At 36.6% G+C, this 21,635-nt stretch overlaps 1 protein-coding gene and 1 pseudogene across 3 annotated transcripts in view; one reads left to right on the plus strand and one right to left on the minus strand.

Moving 5' to 3' along the window:
• The window catches only part of LOC103707993 (phenylacetaldehyde reductase-like), a 36,453-nt gene extending 25,966 nt beyond the window's left edge, over positions 1-10,487 (minus strand). Inside the window, exons 1-6 of one of the 3 annotated variants that reach the window (XM_039124664.1) lie at positions 10,235-10,482; positions 9,567-9,736; positions 6,876-7,067; positions 5,410-5,572; positions 4,746-4,932; positions 1,979-2,362 (exon numbers count right to left, since the gene is read on the minus strand). In XM_039124664.1, coding sequence (XP_038980592.1) covers positions 2,197-2,362; positions 4,746-4,932; positions 5,410-5,572; positions 6,876-7,067; positions 9,567-9,736; positions 10,235-10,352 — 996 coding nt within the window. In that variant the 5' untranslated portion in view covers positions 10,353-10,482 and the 3' untranslated portion in view covers positions 1,979-2,196. Of the gene's footprint in view, positions 1-1,978; positions 2,363-4,745; positions 4,933-5,409; positions 5,573-6,875; positions 7,068-9,566; positions 9,737-10,234 lie in introns of those variants that run through there. The other 2 variants (XM_039124665.1, XM_039124666.1) reach the window with 2 other exon arrangements.
• Positions 1-21,635, plus strand: part of LOC103708032 — a 51,188-nt pseudogene that overhangs the window by 14,382 nt on the left and 15,171 nt on the right.

Genomic DNA, 21,635 nt, shown 5'->3' on the forward strand with positions numbered 1-21,635 from the left:
GAGTAGTGGAGAAGGTATGCAAGAGTGAAAGAGAGAGCAAGAGATGGCTCTTGCAGGGAGAGCTTTCTGATATGTAGTATCAGAATCCTAGACCATAGTCTTTATAGATGGCAAAATATTAGTGGAATAAGGTAAGTGGTCTAGCATGAATGTAACAAGCCTTGCTCAAGGGTGTTAATTTTTGAAACAAAACTAAATTTGAATAAGCTTTCTATGTTCCTTTTGTTTAATATTATCTTTAGAGCAACATTATATTCCTAACTTCTGATTGCAATACAATGAATTCAAAGTGATCCTGAATGATAAAAATTAATCAAGCATCCAACTTTTTCAGTAATTTATATCTTGATTTAATAAATATAGGAAAAGTCTCTATATGTTCAAAAAACAAGTAATCAAGTCAAATGTAATCTAGACCTTTGAATTATCCGACACTAGCTTAAATGTACCTTATTTTACCAAAAAAAAAGGACTTAGATGTGCATTAATTCAATCAAATATTTTTCCCTTGCATATATTGGTGACATGAGAATGAAAAAATACTTTTTGGGCTATAGGATTTTATGACTTTGGAGCAAGTGTTTTTTCATTGCTCATCTTGAAAATCCCTACTTACTAGCTTTGGTATCATTAAGAATTGCTATTAGGAGATGGCCAACATCTCAAGCCACATGCAATCCTTAATCTTCCTAGCTTTGTTCATGAATAAATAATTCTTGATACGGATACACATTTACAAGATATATATAAATTCATCATCGCTATATCGCACTAAGATGTTCTATTTAGTGAAAATTTTATCCAAGTCCTATTAGCATATAGCATCTCAACCAAAAGAGGTCATAAAAAAGAGTCCCCACAAAGCTTGAGCTAACCAAAGATCATGACACATTCTTATAAGATGCCTTATTAATACTGAAGATTAAAGCATGGGCATCACCACAACTACATTAAATATATACATTTCAATTACAATCATGACTAGGGATCCATGCATTGAACCTCTTGAGATCATTTCTGACCATCCATGTTTATTCCTCAAATAACCTTATTAGATCAAGAGATTTTCTTCAACATTTCTCCAAACCAAAATAGTCTAAATGATGAAAAAGCCTATGCTAAAAGTTTTATAAGTTACAAATTGTTAAAATTTAATTAAATTCAATGACATGTCAAAAACAAAAGACTTCATGCACATATTCTTCAGTTTGTAATAATTTTTCTTTTATATAGAAGACAAAACAAAATAAAAATCTATGGTTAACACAAAAACAAATGTTGGCAAGGAGACTTTAATTTCCCATATTTTTGGGTTTAAACCTCTATAGGCATCAGAATCATGATTACCACAAAATCACATATTCACAAGGGATGGTATAATATGTGCACCCATTCCTAATGATCCATTTATGTATTCATTTCATAGGTGAGCTAAAATAGAACAAGAACTTCTGTACCCAATATTATATGCAGAAGATTTCTTACACATTTCTCTCATCTAAAAATGATTATGAAGGACAAAACAACCATTATAATTATTAGGATTCCCAAACTTATCTTGCACAATATATCTGACAAGCATTCAAATAATGGCCCTTATTGCACCATAACATTGATTACATAATAGATATTGAAAGCTTTTACTTGATCTTTTCCTTGTTTAGATACTAAACTATTATCACGTTTCAATAAAAATATAGGGGAATGCATACAAAATATAGTACCATAACAAACAGTTATTTTGTCAAATAATGTTGTTGCTTGTTGCTATTAACAACAATATATTCATTATAATAGTCAATATCAATAACCACGACAATCTTAATGGGATAGTATTGTCGCAGAAATCTTTGCATTAAAGAGAGAAAGCAAGGCATGACAATCTTTTAGCCCAAAGAAAGTGTAGGAAAGTCAAGGGGAATTCAATGCTCCTGTTTCTTAGGCTTATAAATGGCCAGCAAAACACCACTATCAGGCATGAAACACACTCAAACATAGTAGACTTTTATAACTACTAGAAAATGTCTCTGTAACAAATAAACCCAAGGTTGCACAATTGTATAACACAAAGTTGAAAGTTCTCATATTTTGGTGGATCCTAAGGATATCCTCAATAGTTCTAAATACTCTCAAACAACAATACCTCACTATCTTCATAATACCGTCAAGCATTGTCCCAACTAATTGGGGTGAATTCTATTTGGCAATTGCCAATTTTGAAAAACTAACAAATCCTTTCTCCTTTAAGCTTTCGACAGTCTCCTTGATGCTTGTCACTATAGGAACATAGTCAATACCTAAGCTTTTTTCCTTTTCCTTAGAGACCTGGTATATTGGCAGAAACGGCTTGTCATCCACACACCTGTAGTAATTGAAGGGTAACTTGTTAAAAATATATACTCTTCAAGAACTAGTAATTGAAATAATTGATGAAAAAGCAGCCTTAAACCTTTGACCGAGTAGGAGAAAAGGAGAGCAAGTTGACAGAGAAAGCAAAGTAGAGGTTAGTACTAAATATATGTGTGCTCCGGAAAAATACTTCAGCACTTATTTGGTAATTTTAAAAGATATGGACTTCATTAAGGAAAAGTAATCAAGCATGAAAACCTAACAACTTGTGCTTTATGATCACAATTTCAAAATCAAAAAATTATTTCGGAATACATTCATTAGTTAATCTAATAAACTATAGTTTATGCATAACATGGCATACATTTAATCATAGACACATGGTAATCTTTTCCATCAATAAGATACACAAGGTTTTCGATCAATGGAGAAATCACAATGATGCTACAAATTGAGCAAAGAATAGCAAACTTGAGCTAAAGAATAGGATTTTCAATTAAGATTTGGATTTGACCACACAAGAAAGGTTGCCAAATTGATGGTTATTTATAATTGTAAGAAGAAAAACTTTAAACTGATGTTATAGACAACCATAAAATATAAGCCAAGGTCCAAGATACTTAGGGTATTGGCGAGGCATAATTTAAAAGAAGAGAAAGCATCATATGTAGTTTAATTGTTATGGGTGGAGCTACTACTTGTTATATATGTATTTTCCCAGCCCAAGCTTCTTGTGACTTGGGAGACGTGGATGGCTAAAGATTAAATGAGAAAAAGATAGGCTTGACAAAGTTCACGAGATCCAATAAGCTCCCAAGAAGAGAAGCACAAGGCCTTTCCAATGGAGCATCAAGCACAAAGTAGTCTCTTCGGTACTCAAGACAAATAAGATGGTACCAAAAAGGTGGTAGAGAGAGAATATATATATATATACACTATGAAAGATGGAGAGAAATAGATTACATAAAAGCAAGGACGAACAATAATGATCTAGAAATCACTCATAGATGGTAGTAAATCGTGCTAAAGACCCCACCACCAACAAATAGATACTGGATAAAGTAGAAAAGGGCTACTATAGATGGTCTCTGCAGTTATTGTGCTTGGCTCCACTTAAGAATCATATATATATTAACAGAGCATAAATCAAATTGTTACAGCTTTTCATCACATTTTGGACTAGTTTCAGCTTAAATTTTTCAAAGAATAGAAAATTAATGCCTTTTAATTTAAGTAAGAAGAAAAGCAAAATAGCAAGAAAAGGGTACATATATAAATAATTTTAGGAGAAAGAATGAGAGATCAAAAACACAGATTAGCGTGCATTATAGTTTTCTTCTTGAAATCATACATGAATATAATAATAATAATAATAATAATAATAATAAATTGTCATTTATTATAATAGATGCAACCACAGTTTTTTAGTATGAAATAATGTTATTATCCAAAAATAGGGTTGGGTTTTTCTGGTGAAACCTGTGCAATTTTAGTCAAAATATGCTCGAATAAAGCTCAAACAGGACTATACCTTCTTGACGATGCTTAGGTATGATAAAGCAACTAGAGCAACTTGGGTAAAGTACTAATTCTCACAGGAATGAAAACCATTATACAAAGTCTTGATATGATCTGACATTTCTTCAATTTGAGCTAACATTTTAATTGAATACTTTGGTAAATTATGGTATGCAACTCTATCATCAGTTGACTACCAGGATCATGACAAAAAGCAAATTTGGTAGTCGAATGACCACCATATGGTGAATGAATCAGATTTCTATGAAATTATGTGAGCTAGCCAATAACAATTAAGTGGTAAAATAGAAAATATTTTTTTAATATAAAGTAGTTAGTGCTAACCCATTGCAGATTCAAATAAGAGGTTGTGTCTATGAATTTAAAACTTAACATTTAAAAGTATGAGATTTCAGGAACATATTAGGAATGCTTTTGTTAGTTAAAAGATATCAGCAAATATGTCAGCTAATCCCTTTAACTGTGTATTGTCATATGCAGAGACCATTCGCAACCTCAATGAGGATGGGGTTTGCAGCTAGGCAAAGGGTGTGAAAGGAATGAATTTCTAGATTCTGGATGAAGATGGGACATAATCCAAGAACATTTTCCATGACATATGGACATAATACAAGAACAGCAATAAATGTTTGAAGGCTTGGATGTTACAAATATTTTTCCCAAATATAAGCCTACTGAACAGACAAAAATACAAGAAAAGCAAACAGAAACATTGAGAGAGAATGTAGGACAGAATCGCAATGAAAAAAAAGAATAACAATTAACAAGAGAATTATTTTCCTTGAAAACAATATGGTTTCTAAAACATATGACTAAGCATCTGAATAAATCCATTGTCATTAAAGACAGTAACTTACTTTTCTGGCAGTTTAAGAGCAGGATATTGTTCCCGCAAAATCTTCACAATCTCTGAATAGTGAGCAACCCTTTCGACTAAAAAATATCTTCCGCTTGCTGAGGGAACCTCAAATGCCAGAATATGTGCCATGGCAACATCTTTGACATTGACCCACGGAAATCTTAAATTTGGATACGTAGAAGATCCTGCAAATTATTCAATAGGAAATTGTTAGACTTTAATTCTCTCCCTTCGTCAACAAAACAAATTTTGTAGAAAAGAATAATCTAGATTGGATAGAGCATGCTTACAACATTAAAGTGAAGTATATCAAAGAGTTCAACAAGAAGTATGGTTCAAAATTATATATGAATGAAACATGTCTCTGGAGAATGGAGATGTTTCATAATCAGGCCTGCTGCAATGATACTAGACATCAAAACAATTATCAACTTATTTTGGCCTATTTGGATAAAACCGTTAGATCTTCACCTTGCCATTCACTTTCTTCTGTTCGTTTTATCTTATGACATTCATGCTTTGACAAATGTTCTATTTATCTTACATCGCAAAAACTACTGCATAGAAAGGCATATTCTACAAAGGCAGATTGAAAGATTTTGGTTCTGATCACTGTTTACTAACATTCAACTAAGATAATATGTAACATGAAATTTACATACCATTTAGCAGGTTCAGTAACATAGCAGAACTCTCATTTAGAGTAGGTTGCAAAAGAGGACCTATGACCACTCCTGGGTGTATTGTTACCATGTCAATAGAATTATCTTTTGAAAACTTCCAAGCAGCCTCCTCTGCCAACGTCTTCGAGAGTGGGTACCACTTCTAAAAGAAACCGAGAGATTAGGAAAAATATTTGAGGTTCTCAAAACAAAAACATTAGCTTTGCACAGTCTGACACAACTTAAGAAATAGACAGCTGACATACTACTGGCAGTACTCTTGAACAAATAGCACCTCAAACCTCTAGCTTATCATAAAATTTATAGAGGAGCATGACCATAAACGTTTTTCAAGTTATCAGATACAAACACTACACATAATTATTCTTTTATCTGATAGAGAAAACTATCACACTGCATTACCAGCATTACCAGAAAGCTTCATTTTCTACAAATTGCATATTTTTTGGTACCATATATATCAAAAACTTAAATAATGATATTAGATCAAAGTTGAGGAAAGTCAAAGTTGGCAATAGTCAGTAAAGAGTGAAATTTACAAAAATCTCAATAAATTTAAGTTTAAGTTGTTTTCCATAAAACATCGTCTTTATAATAATATATGTTAGTTTCTGTCACCTGCTAATAAACAATAAACTACTTATCTCTAATACTGTATAATGCTTAAAAAGAACATTTTCCAGGCAAAAAAAACACTCTAATATTCACAAAGTAGTATTTAAATTTTGGAGACTCCAAACCTAATACCAGGTATTACGATGCCAACCACATATAAAACATGCTTATTATATTCACAAACACATATATTTCTCACAAATTAGTTTTAATTGAAATAAATGCAAGAGAGTGGCCAAAACGGGTTTCCGCTATACTTGAATGTGAAACTGGAAAAATGGGCCTGTGTTGATTCTTTTTGTTGACAGATCAACCCAACCATTCGAAGGTGAGCTACACAGTAGCTGTAGCCTTCCCCCAACCAGGGCGGGGCCAATGCATTGGGCATATAGACAACAACCAAGTTACTCTTTCTAGCAAATCCCACGCATCAATCCCTTCATACAGTGACCCATGCAACACTGAAGTCATGTTCAATCCACAAACATGCATTGCACTTTTTTCACAAACTTCATATTCATGCCACTAATAAATCATACTTAACCAGGCTTACAGGATTTTGGTGCGTTCTCTGATGAATATCCAACAGAAATCAAAAAATTTTTCATAAAATATTGTGAAAACGGACAAGGACAAAAATAATTAAGGAACTAGCTATTCTTTGTGCTTGCATATGTTCTTAGGGAATTCATGTTGCAAGCATATTTGATCATACAACTTCCAGGTTGTCTCTATCCAGGTATGATTCAAACAGAGAAATAGACACTAAAAGATGATGTGTATTATAAGGAAATGGGGTGGACACTCGTGAAGTATCTATCAGCTTATACCTTTTCCTGCTCACAAAACTCTACACTAGAAAACCATGTCGCATCAATTACGACATCAGGTGTTTGTGGTCTTCCATTGTGTAGAACTGCAGCCATGGACGATGTTACGACCACCCTTTTAACAGAAGGAGTTTTAATGCAGGAACCGAAAACATTCAGTGCCCCCTTCACTGCTGGGTCAATTAACTCAGCCTAAAAGCAAGATCGAAAGACAAATCTGTTAAAAAAGTTATAACTTGCCATCATTTGGGACAGCAAAAATAAAGAATATCATAATGACACATGGGACAGAAACCAAGAAACGAAGGTAAGAAGATTCTCTATGGGAATTTTATCCAATCCCAAATATATTACCATGTTGTAGCACAACATACGAAAGAGAGGAAAACTTGTTGCAGTGAGCATGAAATATTCAACTAGAAAGACAAACATTGCGGCATACAGGCAAAAAGTTAATATCTGCTGGATCTTAATTATCAAGCAGAGAAAAAGAGACCATATATGAAAGGAGCATCAAGTGAAGAACGTGGAATTGCATAGACATAGGTTAGTACAGATAATGAATCCATATGACAAGGCTCATTTTATTGTTTGACAATGTTGTGCATAAATTCGAATCTACATTGCAAACATGCAAAAAGTATGAAGACTCAAATACATGATAAAAAGTATAGAACATACAAAATGTGTACATGCCGAAAACTTAGGATGGGTTTGTAAATGAAGAGATGCAACCAAACAGGGAGTGTATCTTTCTTCTCTGTTTTTTCCTTATTTATTTTTTCGAGTTGTTTTAGAAGTCCATGGATAGTTTAACTTTTGATTCTTTAGTATTTTTAGAATAGTTTAGTGTCTGTTCGTCATAGTTGGGCTGAGGAAGAATTAGTAATTACTAATTGGGATTGTACTAGAGAATTTAGATGGATTCACATTATCACATATAGGGTTCCTTAGTTATGTGGTCCTCCAAATCTTATGACTTTTTGTCCCCAACTCATCGAGGAATTATTTTTCTTCATGTCATACTTCTATCTTTTGTTGAAGCCTCTTTAGGAAAGTAGTATTTCATCAAGGGAAACTTTTCCTTTTATGTGATCTCTTGTCATCTTTGGAGAAGATGGTTCCTTCATTATTTTATACTCATAAAGGTATTAATGGAACCTGCTATGTACTCCAGTATATCACGTAAAATCAACTTCAATTGGAAGATTCAACGTAATTTTGCAACATGTCCACAGTTGAGGCAATCCTAGACAATAGACTAAGCCCATGCCTAAGAGCTTACATAGATGCCCATGTGACTTAGTACAAAGTCAGTCAATTTTTTTATTCTATTAGTTTATATTTTCAAATATTGTACTATTAATAACCTAACATTTAATAGGGATCAAGGCATACAAGGTAAACATACTATATGAGTACCACTAAGGACAATGGAACTGGTACTGGACACCGTACCAATTGTCCGGCGAGACGAGTCAGTACAGGCCCGCACTGTTCCGTGCCATGCCGGACCCATACCGACACATCTTATACGGCAGGGGGGAGGGAGAACAAAAAAGGCAAAGAGGGAAGAGCGGAGAAGGGAAGGAGAGGGAGAGGAGGGAAGAGTGAGGCCAGGGAGCCTCTGCCTCTCTCTCTCTCTCTCTCTCTTGCTCTCTCTCTTTTCTTCTTTTCCTTCTTTTCTTCTGGCGAGTCGTCACGATTTCAATGGCGGAACCGCCTCGATCCACCGTCAATATGGCCAGGACAGTTCCGTGGACCTTAAGTACCACTATAAGATTAAAAATATTGCCAATATTTACAATACTATGTTAACTTTACAACTAATAAGTGAAACATAAATGCTAACATATAATACCATTATTTTTAGGTCATTAGGTATGGATTGCTTAGCTACCTTAGTGGCATCCAACTTTCCAAAGGCTGAAGCATGGATATAGAGTTTTCAATGTACCTATGTATGTTGATATTGTGATATTATTGGAAAACTATTGTACATACTGTACGATGAATGTTTTGTCCATTAACTATGTCATGTCAACCAAGATTTGCCATATTGTTCATACCGCACGATATCAAGCATAGTGTACAAATAGCAAACAATTACTCAATGGCATACTATGTTCGATATCATAAACTAACCCATATTGACACTCTACCAGCATGGTACCAATACGGATACCGAAACCTGTAATGCGAACCATAATATTAAGGAACATTCGGTATTATTAAGTAGTGTTTTGAACCTGGTGACCTGGATGCCCATTCTGGGTGCGGTCAAAGATCACATGTTCAACTATGGTTTGAACAAAGATTCAACTACGGCATTCTGCGTGCGGTCAAAGATCGCATGTTCAACCATAAAAACAAACTGTCCATTCTTTCTCACCACAAGTAGCAGGTGGTCGATCAAACAAGTAGGCCAGGCTGATCCAGCCAAGTCTCAAAACACTTGTATTAAGTGCCTATACTAGATTGTTGTCTCAATAGTCAGTGTAAAGATTGCATTCACTCCAATAATAGATTTGCCAGCAAATTCTTCCCAAAAAATGATGAAATTATGATGATGCTGCTTTTGTTTTATAAAACTAACAAGATAGGAGCAATTAAAAATTATATTGGTGAAAAAAGTAAACCTACAGAAAAAAATAATAACAATGTTGTAATATAATAGATAACCATATGAACCTGCGGATCTGTCGCATTTACATAGCAAGGAGATGCTGTATGAAAAACACCCTCGCACCCCTCAACCACTGAATCGAAAGAGCCCTCTTCTAACAAGTTTGCTTTAAACAGTTGTAGCCTTTCATTAGCTCCTTCCAAGGCACGTAAATGCTCAGTTCTCTTTGGATCAGCTAATAAACATGACATAAAAAAATTATAAGATAAGAGATAAAAATTAATTTTTTGCAAAATTTTAGACCTAGCGGGTCAAGTGGTGGCATGAACGCTTGGCATGGATCAATCATAGAACTTTGTCAAAAAATTAAATGATGATCAAAATATTGCCCTTCCGTCCATGATCCACTAAAAAAAGAATAATAGAAATGGATGTTCAGACAAACATGGCAGAACAGGAAGAAATATCAAAAGCAAAGAGCACAGGAACTTAGGATTTCATGTTCTATGCATAAGTCAGATATAGGCATATTTATAGGAAAGACTGAAAGCGGAAGCGCTTCTTCAAAATTGTTATAATTTTAACCAGAAATCAAGTGCCTCAACTGAAATAAAGGATCTTTCTTGCAAGAAGCTCGATATCATTCAATTGCTGCAAAGAAGCTTCAAACTCGTTCTAGAGAAAGTTAACAATATGATCAATCAAAATAACAGAGAGAGAGAGAGAGACGGACCAAGATCCCGGACGGTGCCGCGCACGGTATATCCGCGCTGGAGGAGAAGCTTGACGAGCCAAGAAGCGATGTAGCCGGACGCACCGGTCACGCACACCACCTTCCCACTCCCACTCATCCTTCTTTCTGCTCTCTCCTCTCTCTCCTCGCTCCCGCTATTTGGTATTCGGGTGTCTCCGGAAGGGCGGAAGCCCGCGTATATATAGAGAAAGAAGCCCGAAGAACGGCGGGCAACTTCTACTGATCGTCGGGAGGATCGGTGGCAAAACGTAAGCAATTGCGACCGATCGGTGTTATTCATATATGACGTATGCGCTGAGGTATCGGTCTGTCGCAAGTGCTTACGTTTCGCCGTCGAAAAAAAAACCATATTCAATCAGCGACGCTATTTGTCTCTCTGAAAATATATGGTGTTATTCCCCACCACTTGGCCTCTTTCTCCATATATACGCGAGGTTCCGCCCGAATACCGAACAGCGGGAGCGAGATCGAGCGAGGAGAGAGCAGAAAGAAGGATGAGTGGGAGTGGGAAGGTGGTGTGCGTGACCGGCGCGTCCGGCTACATCGCTTCTTGGCTCGTCAAGCTTCTCCTCCAGCGCGGATATACCGTGGGCGCCACCGTCCGGGATCTTGGTCCGTCTCTCTCTCTCTGTTATTTTGACGACTAGTAGTCGTTATTTTGTAGCAATCGCTATCCCTCTTATCTTGTGTTCTCTTTAGGAGATACAGTTACACACACGGTGTGTCATAGTTATGGTTATTATGCATCATCGCTGGCGGATTCACGTCCCTGTCTTGCTTGTTTAGATTCGTTTATAGCCCTTAAACCATGATATGGTTGGACGGATCTTTTACCTTGCGTTTAATAAACCCCAGATTAAAGGGGTTGTCATTGATTTTTTTTCAGCTTTCTTGACTTTGATTTGTTATATGTCTTCCATTAATCGTAGTCGGACACTTGCTTCTCACATTTTTATGATTGTATTTTGACTTTGGTTTTTTGTTGATGTTGTCTTGCCTTGTTCTTCCCATGTTACATAATACAGGGGTAGAAATAGAGTGGGAAGTTAGGGTTTCAGAGCATGAAACAGGATTAAAAGGCTTATAAGGAGCTCTGGTGCCTTTGATTTTAAAACGGTTACAGCCTTTTAGGAATAGAGTCGTGAACATGTAGACTTGTCTTCTTATCTTTTTTTTTTTTTTTTTTTTTTCTTTTGAATGAAACATGCATCCGATGGTCAGGATCAAATTAGCCTAAATTGGAATCATGATTAGATCCATGCGTGAGAGCTCTAAAGCATTGCCTAAAGAAAAATAAAGCATGCAGAACATGTAGGAATTTTCTTTTTGCAATAATATTGTCTTTTATAAGACATTGTGATCCACTCATTGTAAACTAACTTTGGTGGCAACATTAGTTGTTTAGAAGGGGATTGAAAACGTCCAGAAGTGGGGGCAGGAGTGGAGCGGGATAGGATTTTGAATCAGGTGTACATTATTGAGAAGAAGATTTTTGTAAATTCTTTATTGTCTAATCCTCTATTTCACTTTAGGCAGACTGAGGACGACGTTGATTTCATTAAAATTATAGTAAGTTTAAAGAAGCACTCCTGCTTTTCCCGGAAATGATAACACTTTTTTTATGTGATGTTTCTTTCAGTATTTCCTATAAATATGCGTGTACCTATCTTACGCATTGAGCATGAAATCCTAAGTTCTTGTTTTTTTTGTTTCCTTCTTCTCGTTCTGTCACTTTTGGCCGAACAATCTCTTTCTATTATTCTTATTTTAATGGATCATGGAGACAAAAGGCGGTATTTTGATCACCATCTAATTCTTTTGCAAAATTCTGCCATTGATCCACGTGAAGCATTCATGCCACCACTTATCATAGGGCATATGATACACCTGAAATTTTGCTAAAAACTAATTTTGGTCTCTCATCTTATATTTTTTATGTCATGTTTATTAGCCGATCCGAAGAAAACCGAGCATTTGCGTGCCTTGGAAGGAGCCAATGAGAGATCGCACTTGTTTAAAGCAAACTTGTTGGAAGAGGGCTCTTTTGATTCAGTGGTTGAGGGGTGTGAGGGTGTGTTTCATACAGCATCTCCTTTCTATCACGATGTCACAGATCCACAGGTTCATATTATTATCTTTGTTATAAAATAACATTGTTATTATTTTTTTTCCCATGGGTTTACATCTTTCAATAATGTACTGTTTAAATTTGCTCCTAACTTATTAATCTTCCAGGACAAAAGCAATATCATAATAATTTCATCATTTTTTTGTGCAATCTTTGCTGGTGTTGAGCTACTATTGAAGTGCATGCATTCTTTGTACTGAGTATGGAGACAACAGTCTAGTTATTAACAGTGTTTTGAGACCTGGCTGGATTAGCCGGGTCTGCCTGTTTGATTGGCCGCCTGCTAGCTATGGTGGGCCAGGTTGAGTTAAAACCTGTATCTAAGCTGAAACCCATTTGAACCTACGAACTAAGCAGCTCAACTGTTCGAACCATCAAGTCAGCAACTTAATTTGACTCGGACTGGGCTGGGCCATTTACCCTGAAACTCAATCTGCTGACCTCTCTCTTCTTCTCGGCTGGGGCAATGAGAACACCAACAGTTATACAGATCTGATGATCTTCGCTATTCTTATGTTCTTTGATTGAAGTTGTTGAACTGTAGAGGTTGAGGTGGGGGGGAATAAGAGCTAGTTGAGGTAGCAGGACTGAAGGGATGGAGGCGGGGTCAAAAGCGAGTTGAGGCGACAGTCTCAGAGGGGAGATGAGGAGGTCATGGTGAAAGGGTTGAAGTGGAAACATTGGAGTTTTACGGATGGGGCCAACAGGTTGTTGTAACAATGGTTCAGACAGATCTAGTTGGCATCAAATGGTGAGAAGACAACATCTGAGCAGGTTAAGGTGGCACCAGAGGATTGGAGAGGATAGGTTTAAAGATGTGAGGGGCAGAGGGCTTGAATACTACTTTCCTAAAGATAAACAAAAGATAGTAAGTAAAACATGAAGAAAAATAATTCCTCAATGAGTCAAGGACAAATATTCAAAATTTGGAGAAACATGGAACTAGGGAACCCTATATGTAAAGACATCTAAACTATCTAGTACAATTCTAATTACTCAATTTTCCTCTACCCAACTATTACTTTTGTACAACTAATCCAAAAATATTAACGACCTAAAGCTTGACTATCCATGGATTTTTGAAACAACTCAAAAAAGAAAATGAAAAAAGGTTCACTCCCTGCTTGCTTGCATATTTTTGTTCAGAAACTCGTCCTAAGTTTAGGGCTTGTGTTACAGAATTTTTCATTTTTTATATTTTGAGTGTTTATTTGAGCTTGAAATTTTTTGCATGTTTACAACCTAGATTGAAATTCATGCACAAAATTTTCATGCAATAAAATGAGACTGGTCATATGGATTCATTTTGTGTGCTGACCTATGTCTATGCAAATCCACATTCTTCACTTGATGCTGCTTTCATATCTGGCCTCTTTATTCACTTGATGCTGCTTTCATTTCTGGCCACTTTATCCATTCAGGACAATAATATTCAGCGTAGATTAACTTTTTGCTTGTATGCTGAAAAATTTGTCTGACTAATCGAACATTTCATGCTTACTGCATCAACTTTAATATATGGGACTGGATAAGATTAATTGCTGAAGATAGACTTCTTGCCTTCTTTTCTTGTTTTCTGCCCAATGTACCTTGGTGATATTCTTTATTTTCACTGTTCCAAATGATGGCAGGCTCACACTTTTTTAACAACATTGTCTTTCAATCATACATTTAGGCTGAGTTAATCGGCCCAGCAGTGAATGGAACGCTCAATGTTTTCAGTTCCTGTGTTAAAACTCCTGTTAAAAGGGTGGTCATAACATCATCCATAGCTGCTGTTGCATATAATGGAAGACCACGAACACCTGATGTGGTAGTTGATGAGACATGGTTTTCTAGTGCAGAGATTTGTAAGCAGGCCAAGTTATGAGCTGATACAAAGGTGTATCTTTCTCTTTTTGAATCATATTTTAGATAGAGACAACACGGAGGTTGTATAATTAAACATGGTTGGAACATGAATTCCCTAAGAACATATGCAAGAAAGAAAAATAGAGCTACGTCAATTATTTTTTGTTCTTATCCTTTTTGCCTTGCAGAGACTTTTAATTCCTGTAGGATATTCATTAGAGAACACAACAAAATCTTATAAGTGATATCCTCTTTGGAGCAGATCATGTTTTGAGTCTCATTATGTATGAAATGTTGGTGGCATGACTATGAAGTTTTAAAAAAATGTGCGATGCATGGATGTGGATCATACATGACATAGTTGTTGCATGGGTCTCTGTACGAAGGGGTGGATATGTGGGATTTGCTAGAAAGAGTAGCTTGGTTGTGGACTATATGCCCAGTCCATTGGCCCTGGTTGAGGGAAGGCTACAGCCACTGTGTAGCCCACCTTCTAACATATGGGTTGATCTATCCACAAAAATAATCAATACAAGCCCATGTCTCCAGTCCCACATCTAAGAAGCATGTGTGTGCATGTATTTCGATTAACTAATGTAAGAGAAGTATATACATTTATGACTATGTCTAGTTGCCCTTCTACTACCTGGTATTATGTTTGGAGATGCCAAAATATAAATAACAGTTCATGAAATTGGAGATTTTTTAAATTTTTTCGCCCTGGAAAATAATCCTTATAAGCATGATGCAGTATTAGAGATCAGTAGTTTATTCTTATTAGCATGTGACATGCAATTAACATATATTTTATCAAGAAATATGATTTACTGAAAACAACTTAAACTTAAGTAAATTGAGATTTTTTTGTTTCTGTTTTTGTTCCGTGTTTCACTTTTTACTGAATCAAAATACCCTGACCATTGCCAAATTTGACTCCTATATCCATGTATCCTCAACTTCAATAGTTCAATCTACTGTAATTATTTAAGTTTTTTAATATATATAGTCCCAAAAAATATGCAATTGTAGAAAAAGAAAACTCCCAAATGTTAATATATATAATCCCTGTCAACCATCAGTCCTGTCTTTGACAACTGTATGTATCATGAATTGATGATCAAAAGCTGTGGAAATATACATAGTTAAGATTGTTGTGAAGGTGAATGATTATTCTTATCTTCTATTGCTTACACCATGATCATAGTTGCTAATTGTGTATCCCATTATCCCACAAATGTAGTTGTACACTTGAGGCCCATGTTCAGAATGTAAGGATCTGGTCTTTCTGCAAATATACAGTTAGATATCAAAAAGTTTTATGTCGAGTAGTTATATGCTTGTATGTTGATAATTTTTCGATGTGGGCTCTTGCTTTTGTACTTCTGGACCTATAGATGAATACGATTGCCTATGGTGAACCTAAATTCCTTCTCAGTTTGTCTTGGTTTGGACTGAGGATTGCTCGCCTGCTGCAGAAGCTTGAGCATAAAGAACACTACTGATAAGATAGCCTTTCCTTCCAGCAAGAGGCCTTCTAAGTTTCATGGCAGGGTTTTCTCTACATTTATTGCTACAAGTTGCGAATAGCAGAAATATTACACCAAGTCATAGACGGTCCATATAAAGTTCAGTTTTGTGTCATGAAACATATTTGTACATTGATTGATCATACTTTAATTCATAAAGCTGCACCTGTTTATATTGGATAAGGCTTGTCGGTTAAGGTACCTTCTATATCCTACAAGTGACATCCACACAGTGCAAAGCATCGTGAGATATATTGAATTCTTTCAACATGAACTACCAAGCTGACCAAATAAGTAGGATAAAGCTTGTCATTTGTGTTTTCCCTTCGCATTTTGTATAAGGCTGCAAATGGGTCGGGTCGACCCGTGACCCGACCCGACCCGACCCGAATTTTAGGACCCGCGGGTCCGGGTCGGGTCCTAAAATTGGACCCGAATCATTTTCTGAGTTGGGTCTGGATTTAGCAAACGGACCCGACCCGACCCGAATGGACCCGAAGAGAGAGAGGGGGGAAAAGCAAAAGAAAGTTTTTTCTTTTTCTTTTTCTTTTTTTTTTTGGCGTGAGTTGTGGTACGGTTGGTCAGTGTGGGAGGATAGCAAGTTAGCAACAAGCATGGGTTCACAGAATCCAAAGGAACGTCGGCCCGTCAGGATTCTCTCCCGATCTATTACACTGTTGAGACCTCTGGTGTCTCGGTAGCTGCCTTTTTTTTTTTTTCCTTCTGTTTTTTGGTTTTTGTTTCTTTTAACTTTTGAAGGGAGAAAGTGAGGGAACACTGCAACTGAATATGGGTCATGTGCCAGTTTTCTGTAATGGAATTGGATTTTGGAAGAAGGTCTGGGATTTTTTTTGTCCTCGTGAGAGGGGAGCTGGGAGACATCGAGTTCCGTCCAATCAGTCATATAGATAAAAAATAGTGTGTCATGGGTTATCTGTTCTAACTGGAGCTCAATTGCAAAGTCTTTCAAGTCATGGGTCACCCAGCACCTCATAATTATGATATGACCAAATTAGATTTGCCCAAATTTTTTTCCAAAAGCACAAAAAAATTGGACCCGATCGGACCCGGACCCGACCCGAATCAGACCCGGACCCGACCCGAACCCGACTCGGACCCGACCCGACCCAACCCGATCTTCAACCGGGTCGGGTCCGGGTCCAAAATTGGGACCCGAACAAAAAACCGGGTCGGATCGGGGTCACCTAGGACCCGACCCGACCCGACCCATTTGCACCCCTAATTTTGTATTTCTTGAATTATTCTCTATTCTCATCGTAATATGGTGTGAAATGTGAATTGATCATTAGTGAGGCTATACTCTGTTAAATGCTTACAGTTCATTTTGCTATGTTCTAAATGAAGCAAGGTTCGCTGTCTCAGTACCGAATCCCGTACCAGCGCTATACTAGCACAGTGTCGGTACGGTGCAGTACGAAGTTTTTTTGTCGTACCGAGAGTCGGTACGCCATCCGTATCGGATACTGGTACCGAATCGGTATGATACAGTACTCCCTGTACCGCCCGGTTCGGGCCGGTACGGTATACCATGAGATGAAGCTTTCTGGATGCAATGTGATAGTTTGTAGGACAAAAGAATAATTATGTTTAGTGTTTGTATATGGTAGCTTGAATAAAGTTTATGGTTGTGCTCCTCTTTAAATGTTATAATAACTTAGAGGTTTTAGGTGCTATTTCTTCTAGAGTACTGCTTGTGGTTAGTTGGTCAGGACTCAGGTTCTTAAGTTGTATTGGACTAAACAAAGTTAATGGCATCTGTTTCAAGATTATTTTTCCCAACCTCTCATTTTCTATTAGTTGTGGTATGTACTCTCGAAGACGTCGGCAGAGGAGGCTGCTTGGAAGTTTTCAAAGACTAATTCTATTAACATGGTAACAATAAACCCAGCAACGGTCATAGGTCCTCTTCTGCAACCTACTCTAAATTCGAGTGCTGCTGGAATCCTGGACTTGATAAATGGTATGTAAAATTCATGTTAAATATCATATTAGTTGAATGTTAGTAAACAGTAACCAGTACTTTAACTTTTTCAGTTTATCTACCTATTGTAGAGTGTGCTTTTTTTGAACAAAATGAAACCATAGCTTCAAAGAACCGGGAAAAATTTTGGCAGTAGTTTTTTCTACTTAGAATGACTATGGCGAGTCTAGAGATCGTTGCATGCTTGAAGTCATGGGATTTGAGGCCTTACTCTTTATGTGCTCTATTATCAATGGAACTGTTGTACCTTTCTCTAAAAGGAAAAAAAGAAAATGTAACTTTGTTACCAAATTGGTCTCAGAGAACTATCAGAATTTTTGTCCAAAATATCTCCCAAAATTTGGTTTTGGCAAAGAAATATTAATTGATAAAAGAAAAGTCAGTATGAATGCCATGTGTAAGCTAGCTTATGAGAGGGCTCTTAAACCATGTACCATTGATCCCATATGCATTTACCTTGAAAGCGGAACATTGACCTGAGATTCTAAAAGAAACATTCAACACATTTGAATTTTTTATGTTACTTAAATTCCTTTAATGAGTTAAAAATAAGCTTCTTTTAGGGCATTATGCTCTCATGGCATAATGATATAGAGTTTCCTTCAATGCTAATAACTCAAAAACATCCAATTGAACAAGCTGCTTACAACGGCAGCGACACTAATGGAAAAAAAACTTTTCAATTTTTAGCTCAACATTCCACAACAATAATACGAGCTCCTTCCAGAAAAAGGGAAAAATAGAAATGCCAAGAAAAAGAAAACACATAAAAATATCAATAAGTCAAATGGGGGAACATGCAGCAAACATTTAGAGACTACCTATTTAGATACAATATCATAACATCAAACACATATGAAACCAATACGGCAATTTGTTTATGTTATTTGATAAAAAATTGGTTAATGATTTTATGAAAATCATTGAAGTGAAAGTAAGTTGGCTCTTATATTTAAGCTTTGCCCGTTGAAGTTTATTACACTGTATACATGAGCACTGACCTTATGTTTTTGTAGCTCTGATTTTTAATCTTTCCAGTTGCAGGTTCGAACCCAACATATAAAATTTGTTTTATATCTGATCTTTGATATAGCTTTTTATAATTTGGACTGGAAAACTGTAAAAAGCTATTCATATTATTAACTGGAATGCTAATTATTATACTAAACACAACACTACTCAATTAAGCCTTATTCCCAAACTAGTTGGGTTCGACACATAAGTTGTTCATTGTTCTGATGTCTAGTTCAATTGCAGTAGGCCTAATTATGAAACGTCTCCTAGACATGTTTCATTTATAGAATTTTGAACCATGCTTCTCGTTGAACTCTTTGATATACTTGACTTTAGTGTTATAAACATGCTCTATCGAATCTAGATTATTCTTTTCTATAATTTTTATTTTGTTGATGAAGAGAATTAAAATCTAACAATTTCCTCTTGAATCGTTTGTAGGATCTTGTACATATCAAATACAACTTTTGGGTGGGTCAATGTGAAAGATGTCGCCATGGCACATATTCTGGCATTTGAAGTTCCCTCAGCAAGTGGAAGATATTGTTTAGTTGAAAGAGTTGCTCACTATGCAGAGCTTGTGAAGATTTTGCATGAAAAATATCCTGCTCTTAAACTGCCAGAGAAGTAAGTTACTGTCTTCAATGGCATTGGATATATGTAATTGCTAAGGCATATGTTTTAGAAACCATATTGTTTTCAAGGAAAATAATTCTCTTGTTAATTTCTATTTTGTTATTCTTTTCTTCTCATTGCAACTATGCAGTCTTTCTGAATTTTGTCTACATTCTTTCTCAATGTTTCTGTCTTGCTTTTTTATATTTTTCTGTCTGTTCAGTAGGTCTATATTGTAAAAGAAAGCTACAGCCGAGTCTTAGAACATGTATTGCTGTTCTTGGATTATGACTGTATATTTTGGATCATTTTCCATCTTCATCCAGAATCTAGCAATTCATTCCTTTCTCACCCTTACCCAAGCTTGAAACCCCATCCGTATTGAGGTTGCAAATTGTCTCTGCATATAACAATTCACAATCGCAGATGGGATTAGCATGTGAAGGGTCGCAGCAATAGCAACCTATCTTGTGAGAAATGGAGTAGTCTTTACATATTTGACATCTTTTGTCTAACAAAAGCATTTCTAATATGATCCTCAAGTATCATGCCATTTGATGCACTAAGTAAATATTTTATTAAGTTTTAAGCTCATAGACATAGCCTCTGATTTTAATCTGCTATGGGTTAGTGCTAACTACTTGATATAAAAATTTTGTTTTCTTTTTTGCTGCTTAATTGTTGTAGCTGGGTCACATAATTTCGTAGAAATCTAACATATCCACCAAGGTATGTCGTACCTGTACCGGTAGGTGTACCGGTTGCCTACTAGACCGGTACAGTTTCGATTCGGACCGGTTTGAACCGGTACCGAACCGGCCAATAGAGTGCACAACATGTGCGGAAAAAAGCCCGCGAAAGTGCGTGCGGACGCGCGAGCTGCGTTAAATGCCACAGAGTGGCACTGGCATTAAATGCCCCGGACGGGCGCGCTTCCCAGAGCAGCTCGCGCCCACGTGGATGCGCTGCGCCGCGCGCGGACGCGCTACAAACCAGTCCAGTTCGCACCGGTACCAGGTTTGTACCGCTCGATTCTGACTTCTTTGGGGTCGGAACCGTTTTCCACGCTTTAACCGGACCAGTCAGGGACCAGACTGGTCCCGTACCGGCTAAACCAGCCGATACGGTCCGGTTCAGCATACCATGACGTCCACCATATGGCGGTGATTCCACGACTAAATTTGTTTTTTGTCATGATTATGTGAGTCAACAGTGGTAGAGATACATTCGATTATTTACCAAGTATTCAATTAAATATTTAGCTCAAACTAAAGAGATGTCAAATCACATTAAGATTTTGTATAATAATTTGAATTCACTGTTGAGAATTACTAGTTTATCAAAGTTTTCTGCTTGGTTTATCATACCCAAGCGGAGTGAAGGAAGTATAAACCTGTTTGAGCTTTATTCGAGCATATTTTGACTGAAACCCCATAGATTTCAACAGAAAAATCTAACCCTAGTTTTGGGGCCTACATTATTTCATACTATAACTTAAAGGCTTTTGTTCCTATCTACAATAATAAATGATTATGCATAAGCATATGTATTTTTTATTTATATCACCTTGTCAAAATATTCAAGGAAGGTCCGCCATACCAGCCGTACCGACGTACCGGTGAGCACCGATATCGGTTCGGACCAGTACGGACTAGTACCGAACCGGTACCACTGGTTTGGCTTGGTTCACGCATCCAAAAATTCCAAAAAGATTTGGAACCGGTATGGTCCGGTATCGATTTTTAACACCGAATTAGATCGGTCAGAGCTGGCAACGGTTCGGTACAGGCTGAACCGGCCGGTACAGGTCGGTTCAGCATTCCTTATATTCAAGTATGATTCCAAGAAAAAAATTTTAATTCATGCTAATCTATGTTTTAGATCTTTCATTCTTTTTCCTTATTTTTTTATATGTACCCCTTTTTTGTTTCTTTCTTTTTCTCTTTGTTTAAACTCAAAGGTGCTAATTTTTTAGCTTTGGTAAATTTAAGCTGAAACTAGTCCAAAATGTGAGGGAAAGCTGAAACAATTTGATACACTATCTACTAATATGTGATACTTAAATGCAGCCAAGCACTACTGCAGACACCATGCTCAATTGTCTTTTTCCACTTTATGTAGTGTCTAGTTATTAGCAGCAGGGTTTTTAGGACGACCTACTGCCATCTATTGCAGATTTCTCTCTCTCTCTTGGTATGTATGTTCTCTCTCTACTACCTTCTTGGCGCTACCTTGTTTGTCTTG

The sequence above is a fragment of the Phoenix dactylifera genome, chromosome 3 (assembly GCF_009389715.1).
Source record: "Phoenix dactylifera cultivar Barhee BC4 chromosome 3, palm_55x_up_171113_PBpolish2nd_filt_p, whole genome shotgun sequence".
Classification (NCBI taxonomy): Eukaryota; Viridiplantae; Streptophyta; class Magnoliopsida; order Arecales; family Arecaceae; genus Phoenix; species Phoenix dactylifera.